Source organism: Cydia splendana, chromosome Z (genome assembly GCF_910591565.1).
Source record: "Cydia splendana chromosome Z, ilCydSple1.2, whole genome shotgun sequence".
In the NCBI taxonomy this organism is placed as follows: Eukaryota; Metazoa; Arthropoda; class Insecta; order Lepidoptera; family Tortricidae; genus Cydia; species Cydia splendana.
The window spans coordinates 32,703,661-32,715,769 of record NC_085987.1 but is presented as its reverse complement, the minus strand read 5'-3'; the positions used below and the strand labels follow the sequence as shown (position 1 = coordinate 32,715,769).

The following is a 12,109-nucleotide window of genomic DNA, read 5'->3' as shown; positions in this document are numbered from 1 at the left end:
TTTATAAATTCGTATTATAAACCACTCAACTTGCATAAATAGGTATGGTAGTATAAATAGGTAAATATATATGCTTGTAGTATCGTTACGCGACATGGACAGAGCGGGCGGCGACAATATTGGGAGTGGTGCTGGGATTGCTGAGCGGCGGTGGCGTGTGCTTCATCCTGGTGCAGATCGGGGAGCTGAGCACAACCTTCATTGAGCGCACTAGCTACCAGGATCAGTACACCAGCTACATGCCGCTCATGATCGTCTTCGGAGGAGGCCTGAGATTGTAAGGCTTTTTGCACTTTTTATATCGTTTACAAATCATACCGTTAACAAACAAGCGTACGATCCCCCTGAAAGGGACGATCAAGGCCATTTTACATAGTTTTTAAATGACGGTTGTTGCTGCTAGTGCTGATGTGAGCAAACTTGGGTGCGTGTCTAATATGCCAATCGTTTACGCTCCGTAGCGAATGAAACGCAACTGTCACTGTCGCACCCATGTTAAAGAGTGATAGAGAGATTAGAGAGACACAAAGCGTTTCGTTATCGTAGCGCAAACGATTGTCACCTTGGCTAGGCACACTGTAATCGTAATAGAAGTGGTCGTTAGTCTCAATAATTATGTGTAAAAGTTAGGCTTTAATATCTAACGTCAAAAAGACATAGTTTAGTTAGGTACTAAACTTTAGTCATTAATTTAGTTCTTGTATTACTAACTACTCGTTTGGCAGCAAATAATGATTCACGATCCTTTTCTTAAAACCACATCAAAATAAGTTCAGCCAAACGGTCGATCATCGCGGACAAACATACATACACCAACCATACGAGTCAAAATCAGAACCTCCTTTTTTTGAAACCGATTAATAACGTTCACTGTTAGCGCAGAATCCTTGCTATTAAGTAAAGTACCTAACTAAACTTAACCGACATGCTAAGGAAAGGATTTCTGCAGATCTTTGTCGGTGCCAAGAATAACTCAATCCATTCCTTTTTCTCCCGAGGAAGTAGTTGCACCAATTCCAATTTATTGTATGTAGGTACCTACTTAAATCAAAAACTTTTGTGTGTTGTCAGGAAAAATGGATCTCCCAAACAGCATATGGACGCCCTAATAGACGATGCGAAGGCGATGGCCATAGGCACGTTTGTCTGCGTGATAGTATCGCTAGTGCTCGTCATCTCTTCGGTAGCGCTCATCAACTGGAGTGCTCTGAGACAGGTACTTATATGGCACCAAATAATTAAGTATATATATTAGCAACTTATAAAGACCGTATCGTTAAGTATGTGGACAACTTTACATAGCCGTTTTTTTTTTGGTATTATATTTTTATTTCAAAATTACACATGTGTTTCATTAGTGTTTTAACAAGGTACACATTTCGTCCTGGGAGCTCGACGTAAAGCATATGGTTTGGATGAAATTTACCCAATTCTCTCGAGTAACAATAACGACTGTTACAAATACTACCTACAAGAAAATTTGCGGTTTTCGAACAAGACAATATCACAAAAAAAAATCGTACTATGTACACATGATTCGTATAGCGAAACATCTGGACATAGTCTAATCATTTCTTTTCGTTAAAAAAAAGTTTTGGATCTGTGTATGGTGGCCTTTTAGATAATATGGCATGTTACTTACGACAACTCTGACTTTGACATCTCATGGAGCGTTTCTATCGATCCGCTCTAGCGATAGATCAACGCCATGAATGTCCGTTAGGCTTTGGTTTTTAGCTTATTCTTCTAGCTGTCTCCGTCATTTCGCTTGCATTGGAAATTGAAGGGATCCCAAAACGTGGGGTGAAAACTGTTTTTATGTAAAAATTCTCCACATTTAATTCCGCAGCTGCTCAATTGACCAATCATGAAGAGGATACTAACGACACACACACGGAGGACACTTATATAACATGTTTTGGCAGCCTATTAACCTGTTGTTACTTTAAATCGTACCAAAGAGTCGGTGAAACAGTCTCAAATTCAGCTCGATAGGCTTGTCCGGACTAAAAGTGCTATACGGTATTAAAAGCATCATAAAGTCCCTAAAATAAAAAAAATGTCAAACCTTCTTAAATCAGATATAGCGTAAAAATACTCTCAGATCATACTCTAAGAACATAGTAATACAAAATAATACACATGCCAACAGTTAGACCAGGTTTTATCTGTCCCTACTCCCTATACTTAACGATACGGTCTTGATAATTGATAATACCAAATATTAGCAACTTTAGAACACAGTATTCTAAACTACACTCATGGACAAATTTAGAGGAAAGCAAAAAAAAATAATTACAAATTTTGAAATTACTTTAAGTGCTGTACATAATCCAGTAGATAACTAGCAAAAAGCAGAGCTTTGTAAGGGCTCGCGGAGTTTTTCTACCTAAACGTACCGGACCGCAACTTTGATCCAATCCGAGGCTTGTTTCATGTTCGATCGAGTGAGTACGTAATAAGTCCGTTAAGAACGCAGCTATATGTGAGAGCAAGAAAGAAATATACTTACTAACCGGACCCCGGTTGCTGTTCGGTACGCCTGTCGGTTACAGCTTTTACTTTGTCCATCAAAAACGTGTCCAGACGACAAAATCAAATTGCCAATATCATCTACACGTAAAGCCTCCTCCACACTCGTGCGCGAATCGCGGCGCAAAGCCGCGAACGCGAGTGTGGAGTCCTGAACGCAGACCTGCGAAATCGACTCCACACTCGCGTTCGCGGCTTCGCCCGCGATTCACGCGCATAGTCTGGAGGGGGCTTAATATACAATTTCATAAGCGCTTATTACATCCTACACGGTCGCCCAGTACTTTTTGTAAGGAAGCCAACTTGCTTTCCTACATAATGTTGGGTCAGCGAGCCAATGTCCTTGAATTTAATTTTTTCGTCCACACCACACAATTGAGGGAAAAACTATCCCGTCTACCTACTGGCGGTGATCACGCTGCTCCGCACATAAACACACACACACACACACACACAGTTCCACTAGGTACAGCCAGGGTTCAGCATCAGCTCTACCTACCAGCATCAGCTTTACCTACTGCTCTTCTAAGTGCTCATTCAGACGTGTCAGATGACCAAAACAGCGTGTGTCTATATTGCACTAAACCTGAGTTCCACTAGGTACGCCAGGGTTCAGCATCAGCTCTATCTTGGGTACTACTCTCCTAAGTGCTCATCAAGATGAGTCGGATGACCAAAACATAATGTGCCTTTGTTGCACCAAACCTGAGTTCCACTAGGAACTGCCAGAGGGTTCTGGGTCATTTTGTTGAACTGCACGCCGACGTTGCAATTGGAGTGCAGTCGGCGTGCAGTTCCCATACAAGTTGCAGTCGTGTATCGGCCCTTAAGCACTGAAGTTTGTATTACGTATATGATCTTTATTTATAATTTTAGCAGTTCCAAGCAATAATAACACCAAGTAACACTAAAGGCGCCATTCATTAATTACGTAAGACAATTTTTGCCAGTTTTGACCCCCTCCCACCCCTATGTAAGAAATAATAAGAATAGGCTGACCCCCTCCCGCTCCTACCCCCTACATTGCCATATATTACGTAAGAATCTAAAGGAAAACTGAGTACACGATTGGTTTGTTTTAGTAATTATTTAAAAAAAAAAATCTTATGAATGTTTATTTGTACGTACGTTTATACAGGATAAAGGTAGGTACTTGAGCTCGTTTAAGCTAAACTCTGCACCGTGTTTGATAGCATAGAGTATGGAAGTATTATTATTATTTTAAACGTCATAATTTCATAGTAATTAAAAAAATAGCATCTTTGTGATCTTACTTACGTAAGAACTATGAAAACCCCCTCCCTCCCCCTAGTAAGAAAAATTGGAATAAATAAGATATTTTCGACCCCCCTCCACTCCAAAAACGTCTTACGTAATAAATGAATGGCGCCAAAACTGTTTCTCGAACTAAAAATACCCGATTTAAGTTTGCTAACACAACAGGACTGATCAGTTTATCAGCGTCACAAAACATACGAGTAAATTGACCTCCGCAGTGAATATACTTAGGTACAGCAAGATTGATTGTTCTAGTAGGTATTCACAGTAACTTAATTGCTAAATTGGGAATCAAACCAAGCGAAGCGAGGTGGGTCTGAATCCAAAATTTTAACCCACTTTTGTATTCATCGTTGTTAATGGCGTAAGCGACATCGACATTATTGAAATTAAAAACACCACATAGGTATCGTTGTCTGAGTACCCACAACACAAGCCTTTTTGAGCTTACTGTGGGGCTTAGTCAATTTGTATAACAATGTCCAATATTAATTTATTTATTTACTAGTAACGCCATCTGTTGGAGAAAGAAATAATTAACATTAGCACGAATGTTAATTCATTTTTTTTCAACAGATGGCGCTAGTAGTAAAACAAAGTGTTTTTACATTATTTTATTTTTTTGGGTTTATTAAATGATATTTTTATGTTTGATAACACATCTAGACATAAATTTAAATCACTATGTTAAATCTCAAACCTAACAGTGCAGTAGTTTTTCCGTAAAGTGTACCACAAGAATGCATAGTTTGCCGTATAGCCTCCTGCCGCCCAAAGACCTATTAAAAGGTCTCCGACTGAGTAGTGGTTCCGGCCCAAGCCTAATTACACTTTTAACTTATACGCGCTCAATGACCTTTTAAAAGGTCTACAACTTTAACCTGTCATAAAAATTCAAATTTATCGCGTATTGAATTCAGATCAGATCTGAATGAATTCATCATATTTGACGTTTTCAATAGATGTCAATCTGTGTAACATGATATGTAAGTTTTGAAGTAATATCCAAAACAATGACGAGAGGTCGAGGACGTCGTAATTTAATCGATGATTTCTTGGCTATCTCGGCAGATTCCTTGTGTATTTTTGTTGTAAATGATGTCTAATATGTTCGTCTTTATTTTACCACATTTATTTTTTACTTTTAATCAATATTCATGTAAATACAACAATTAACATTTGGAAGACCTATAGGAAGGCATGTGGGTCGTAATATATTTAAGGTTTTTATAGGTCTACGGGCTTTAACCGCTATATTGGGTTGATTTGCATTGGATATGCTGTTCGTTTAACGATTAGAATTAGAATTTAATAAAGTATTTAATGTTTAATGTCTTTTTGAAAAGCTTTATAGTTAGTTTTGGCAAAAATATTTAAAAATTCATAAATTAAAATAAGATGGTAGTAATTAGTAGCTATAGGATTTTAATAGGTCTGCGGGCGGTTACCCTATTTTTATGAAAAAAATCGATATGCTCGAGTTTAGTGCCTATTAGTTAGGTAATTTTCCCAGTTTATTAGTTTCCCACTGCTTGTGTAGAATTGAATATTCACTGTATTTTTATAATCTAATAGTCAAAGTAAGACAATATGCTGCTTGTGGCTAGTATTATTGTTAGCATGTGGCTAAGGTAGGTAATTTTTTTTTGTAATAATATTTTACATGAAATGCGTTATTTAATTCTGATATATTTAAAATATGTTACAGAAGCAGGGTAAATCAACGTAATGGTACATTAATTATTTGAATAAATTCAGAAATACACAATCTAAGTAAAACAACTTTGTTGAGGTAGCGGCCCAGAGTCCTATAAAAAAGACATCGAGTTTCGGTGTTTCTTTGGTTTCTTAACCTTCTACTGATACCCCTTATGATGCTAAAAAAATCTCACACCCATAATAAAATGCTATGACAATGTAATCATACGTCGAAGTCTTGGGCCGGAACCATGTGAACCTAAAAAAAGGCCTCTGGGCTTGTACCCCATCTTTGAGGAAAAAATTCTGGGCGGCAGGAGGATAGTGATAGGGCTCGCTTCGCTCGCCCTAATTAAACCTTTTTTTTTGTTTGTGTTCCTCTAAATGTGTCCATGAGTATATTTTGTATCTCAGTCAGGCAATCAAACTGTAAATTTTAGTAAGTATCTGGAAATCTGGAATATAAAATCTGAGTATGCCAATTAATTACTCAGGTATATTAATCGTGTAAAAATCTTTTGCATTACTTTTCTTACCCTAGAACTAGAATCTTAACCACTGAAGTATTTAGATCATAAACACTATTATTATAAGTAATATTGTGGTGGCATGTATGTGCCACATAAATCTGCTGCTTAATACATTTAGATTGAAATGATTTCTGTTCTCAACTCGGACCCAATGAAACAACAAGTGTTAAGTGTTTAGTGCATAGTACCTACTATGGTATACCAACAGTTGTATCTCGTATTTTATTGAAACGCGTACATAGCAATTGATTTAATTGATGGCCTTGCTTTGGTTTGTCATATCTTTGTCTATCTACGAGTTTTGCGGAAACAGAGACAAAATGATAAGTTGATATCTACAATTAAATATCGTAATGAAGATCGTCTGCAGCAGGTATTTAATTCGTTGTACATGGCTACTTACCATGCCATATGTAAAGGTATTTTACACATTAGGTATTAACTGTAGAAAGCATTAAAATTTACGACGACTTCCGAGACGGCTGCCTAATGCATTTTTATGCACTTTCAGATCACAAGAATTCGGAAGCTTTTCTTAGAGGCAGTACTAAGACAGGATATGACATGGTTCGACACTGATACGGAATTCAACTTGGCTACTAAAATGTCAGAGTAAGTAAGTTGAAGGTGAAAAAGTACCTACTTAAAAACAGCATCACCTAACGGCCCGAGAGTAAATACCTACCTAAATAAATATAAGGAGGGACAACTTTTTGTACAAATCTAGTTCTAAACAAAATAAGCAACGTTATTTGGTGAATTTCGGTTTAGTACCTACCTCAAAAAATATCAGTTTTGTCTAGCTGATATAGGCACCTCAGCAACTACCCGGTTGTATAAATTTAAAATATAATTGTTTTGTAAATGACAGTGCAAGAATATGGTAGGTACGGTGCCCTATTGATATTCCGAGAAAAATTACGCCGATTTTTGTTTCGCCGACAACGATTCGCCGACGGGTTCTTTGGCAGAGTAACGATTGGCCGAATCTCATTACGCATAGTAGTCGTTTGCGAGAGTAGTCAATAAGCAGAACATTGATACGCATATTTACTATTCGTAGAATAATCATTTAGTAATTGTCATAATTACCCGAGAAACCATTGGTCGAAACACAATAGGTCGAATGTTCATTTGACATTAATATTAAGTAGAAAAACTTCTCTCTAATTTATTATTTTACTAAATTAACTTTCACATACTCGTAGTATTCATTGAAATTGCTAAAAAAGCAGTTTAGATTAGTTTAGAGCTGCACCCCTAGGAAAACGAACCGTGGCTGGAAAAGTGGGTTAGGTTAGGTTAGAACTGCGACCCTCAAGAAAATGAACTGTTGCCAGAAAATTGGGTTAGGTTAGAACTACGACCCCCAAAAAAACGAACGTTTTCCAGAAAAGCAGTATGCGTTAAATTATAAATAATAATTAATAATTCAGCCTATATACGTCCCACTGCTGGGCACAGGCCTCCTCTCATTCGCGAGAGGGCTTGGGCTATAGTCCCCACGCTAGCCCAATGCGGATTGGGGACTTCACATACACCTTTGAATTTCTTCGCAGATGTATGCAGGTTTCCTCACGATGTTTTCCTTCACCGAAAAGCTAGTGGTAAATATCAAATGATATTTCGTACATAAGTTCCGAAAACCTCATGGGTACGAGCCAGGATTTGAACCCGCGACCTCCGAATTGAAAGTCGAGCGTCATATCCACTCGGCCACCACCGCTTAAATTAACGACTCAATAAATAAAATTCTCCTAATAACTATTCTGTATCTTAAACTTTGGTAAAAACCGTATTTATAAGAAGTAACTCTTCTACATGTCCATGATTCTGTGAAATGAAATTACATTAACAAATTGTCCTTGAAACTAAACCAATGTTTTAATTTTTTAGTGAACCATAACTAATCCGAACTAAAATTATTTGATCGTGTAAATGTTATTTTGCCATTTGAAATTATATAATACTTGAAATTTTTTCTGTGAAACAAAAATCTATAGGAAAATTGCCGGCAAAACTAGCTAAACCATATAAATATAATAATTTTTATAAACCATAATTTACTTAAAAAAGGATTAGTTATTTGTACAACAAGAGATCAAAGTTTGATATTTCTTCGAGTGCTTATTTTGAGTCCCGTGCAAGCGAAAGATTCTATAACTCGCTACGCTCGTGAATCTAATTTAGAATCTTGGGCGTAGTAAGGGACTCAAAAGCGCACGAGATGTAAATAACTTTGATCTCGGGTAGTACACAAAATTTTTCACGGGAGCAGTGAGAACATACCTATTAGATAACTTGAAAAATGTAATCCTTCTTCATCACTTAATACCTATACACTCATGTTTTCTTAAGATATACAAACAATTAAGTTTAGTTACCTACCGCAATCGAACACAAAAACAAAACGTAATAATAAATTTCAGTAAAATAATATGGAAATAACGAACATCAACTGACACTTCAATCGATAACTTTTTTTTGTAAAAAAAAACATTGTAAGATACGTATTTAATTACACAAACGGGTCTACCGCGATATAATTTCATTGTTTTTACCTTTGATTCCGAGGTTTCAGCTGAGTTGCATCAGCTGTGGTCACGGAAAGACTGACGTCCCAACAAATGTCAACAGAGATATTAATAAAACACCACTAAACTACCCGAAATTAGTTTATAAAAATGTTCGGGGTAGATAAAGAAATTGCAGCTACCCGTTAAAGTTTAATGTTTACGTATGTTGTTTAAGTTATATGTTGTGTAAACGTGAGAGTTTAAAGTGTTATATTGTAAGATACGGTCCGAATTGCGGATACGTGTCTATTAAATTTGTCATCTATATAGTAGAAGTTCTTAAAAGTAAAATAATTAATTTTGCGTGATAATCTGTGTATTTTTTGATTCATTATTTTAATTGTACAATAAAATACCTAAAATATAGTATTTCTATCAGTTTTTATCAAATCTTAAACATTATTTTTAATAATTAATTATTAAGAATTCATACTCGTACGTGGTTTGAAACGACGCGTTCTGAAGTTTTTCGGGGGTCTATTATAAACCGTCAATATACCGTTGAATGTCGTTTTAAACTTTTTTTGTCTGTTTCTTTTTGCTAACAGCGTGAAAGGGGCAGAGATAATAGAACCCAAGTATTTCGAACTTGTATTAGACCCCGCATGTTGAAATGACATTTGACTATAAATGTCACTTGAATGTAATTTTGTCTCACTCAGTGAGCAAAATCGCATTTTGCTCACTGTTTTTAAGAAGCAAAGTACCCTTGTTCGAGCTGCTGACGTGAAAAATATTTTATTTCATTCTTTTGGATGTGGGTTTTTTTTTATTTTTGCAAAAAGATTTTGATTCGAAAATAACGACTTATATGTAAAATGTGAAACGTTATTTGACTAAACATTGCTTAAACGAAACGATTACTCTGCTAAATGGAAATCGTCCAATAATAGTTACTCCTAATTTCCACAGAAGCGAACTGAACGGTATGTGAACCAAGAGTCTACGTAATATTAGTCGACCAAAAGTTACATTGACAAATAAAAGACTCTGCGGAACGATGTTCGGCGAATCGATGATCTGCTAAAAGTTTCTCGGAGAATCATTAGGTACCCGGTAGGTACATACCTACTTTAACCCGGTGAAGCTGACTTTTTATAACTTATTATAAATTCAGAGAGGTGCTAAATATTTTTTCAGGAATATGATGAAATTAAAAGATGGAATGGGAGAGAAAGTGGCAGTTGTTTCTAATCTCATCGGGACGGCTATAATTTGTATCTGCCAAGCGTTTCCACTTGGTTGGGAATTAGCGCTCGCTTGTCTCGCCGTAGTACCTTTTTCTATAGCAGCGTCCGTCATTTTATCTAACGTAAGTACTTGGGTACAGCACTTTACTAAATATTGTACATAAACATGCGTTACACTAATAATTAAATTATAATGTTATACTTATATTACATTTAGCTCCTTCTATACATATACATACATAGACTATCTGGTGGGTCTTCGAAGATCACTCCGTCGGGGAGAAATTAAGGTGTAAACAAGGAAGTACTGATATCAGTTTTTTTTTTCAGTACCAAACAAAGTCTTCAGTCCGTGAAATGAATGCCTATAGCCAGGCTGGGAAACAAGCTGAAGAAGTATTGAAATCTGTAAGAACCATTGTTGCTTTCGGTGGTGAAAATAGGGAAGTCGACAGGTAGGTTTCTGAAACTAAGTAACTAAGAAGAGGTGATCAATCTGGAGGCCAAAGAGATGAATTAGTACAAAATTATATTTTTTGTCTTCTTTATTCGTATAGTAGTATAATATTTATTGCCGTCTCGATACGGTCATAGCGGAAAGGAGGCGCCGCACTGGTCGGTAACTCATCTGGCCAGGCGGCTTAGCACGGTCGCGTTTTTATCCCTTGTCACCATGCCTGTCACGCTCTAACAAGTACGTAAGTGCGAAAGGGACGCGCATAGTGATAGACGATAAAAATGGAACCGTGCTGCGCCCACAGATCGTTTATTGCTATAAAAATAAGTAGTAATAAGTTATATGTATAAATAACAGTATAAGTATATAATCTGTATCAGCTGCACTTTTATTCGTTTGCTACGTTGGCAGGTACAAAAAGTTGTTGGCGCCTGCGGAGCGGTACGGTCGCAAGCGCGGGCTGTACACGGGACTTGGCACCGGCTTCAACTGGGTGCTCACCTACTCACTCAACGCCATCGGCCTCTCCTACGGCACTCGCTTGGTGCTCCAAGACCTCCTTATTGCTGACCCCGATAAAAGGCGATACGCGGTCGGAGAAATTTTCAGTGTAAGCAAAAACTCAGGCTAAATAAAATAAATAAAATAAATGACACCTAGTGAGCTAGCTATAGGTATTACTAAACGTTTTGTTTTCTTCAGATCCTCTTCAGTATATACATGGCTACGCAGTCTATAACCTTCTGCGTGCCTCATGGAGAGTCATTCTCGGCAGCGAGGGCCGCAGCTGCCAGCGTGTTCGAACTGATAGAAAGAGAACCGAAAATTAATAGCATGACCAAAGCAGGCGCCCAACCAAGAAGAGTGATTGGTGACATATCTTTTGAAGACGTTTGTTTTAACTACCCCTCGCGTCCCGACGTTACGGTATGTACGAATACATATACATGTCATGTAGGTAGATAGGTACTTAAGGGGCCGGTATATGACGTTTTCGATTTAGACCTCACTTTGTAACCATAATTTGTTCAATAAATGTTTAATAATTGCATTAAATTACACGTAAATTTGTTCACGAAGAAACCGTGTACCGACTCTTCATGCCATTGTATTTTTAATTTGCTGTTATTCTCTACAAATCGACACTAAAAGTACCTATCAAAAAATCAAAATATGGAGTTCCGTTTGAGACAGAAGCAAAACAATTTTGTCTTTGACAGTAATTGAATTATTGTATGATTCTGAAAGCTAGATAATTCAGCTACCAATTTATTATCGATTTATATTTTTACTCACAAAGACAACACAGAAATTCAATCTCAAATGTAAACTTTCGAACAATTTCCATACATTGACGACATCACTCAAAATTCTTCTTCAAGTCAGATGCCCGTTGTGGCTACACGGGAGCACACGTGTACTTCTTCAAATGAAAATGACAGCTTGATTTTCTTGCTTTTGACAATTATATTGACATTAAATCATATACGCACACGAGAAAGTATACCAGTAGATAAATTGTATTTCAAAAAATAGGGTACATAAATATCAGCTCGCGTCTTATTTAAATTTGATTTGCTGTTATAATGGTTGAAAACCGCAGTAAACTATCTTAAAACAATACGATTACAGTCGAATTTAAGTATTATGTTCCTTCAAAACTCGCTTAAAATGAAAAAAGTTTAAAGACTCATCTTTACTGATTGGGATCAATTTTTATTATGCTGGTATCATTTTGCGTCAGTTTAAAAACGTATTTGACTTCTGTACGTCAATGAATTTTGATGACAATTGTAATCTTGTATTATATTATAGAACTTTTATCTTAAAATAATGCCTATTAACAGG

The 12,109-nt window shown here is 36.7% G+C and overlaps 1 protein-coding gene across 1 annotated transcript in view; it reads left to right on the top strand.

Moving 5' to 3' along the window:
- Window positions 1–12,109, top strand: part of LOC134804716 (multidrug resistance protein homolog 49-like) — a 40,755-nt gene that overhangs the window by 6,046 nt on the left and 22,600 nt on the right. Inside the window, exons 3-9 of the mRNA XM_063777879.1 lie at window positions 81–277; window positions 1,072–1,216; window positions 6,550–6,650; window positions 9,755–9,926; window positions 10,135–10,259; window positions 10,673–10,871; window positions 10,964–11,188. Of these exons, the coding sequence (XP_063633949.1) occupies window positions 81–277; window positions 1,072–1,216; window positions 6,550–6,650; window positions 9,755–9,926; window positions 10,135–10,259; window positions 10,673–10,871; window positions 10,964–11,188 (1,164 nt within the window). The remainder of the gene's footprint in view (window positions 1–80; window positions 278–1,071; window positions 1,217–6,549; window positions 6,651–9,754; window positions 9,927–10,134; window positions 10,260–10,672; window positions 10,872–10,963; window positions 11,189–12,109) is intronic.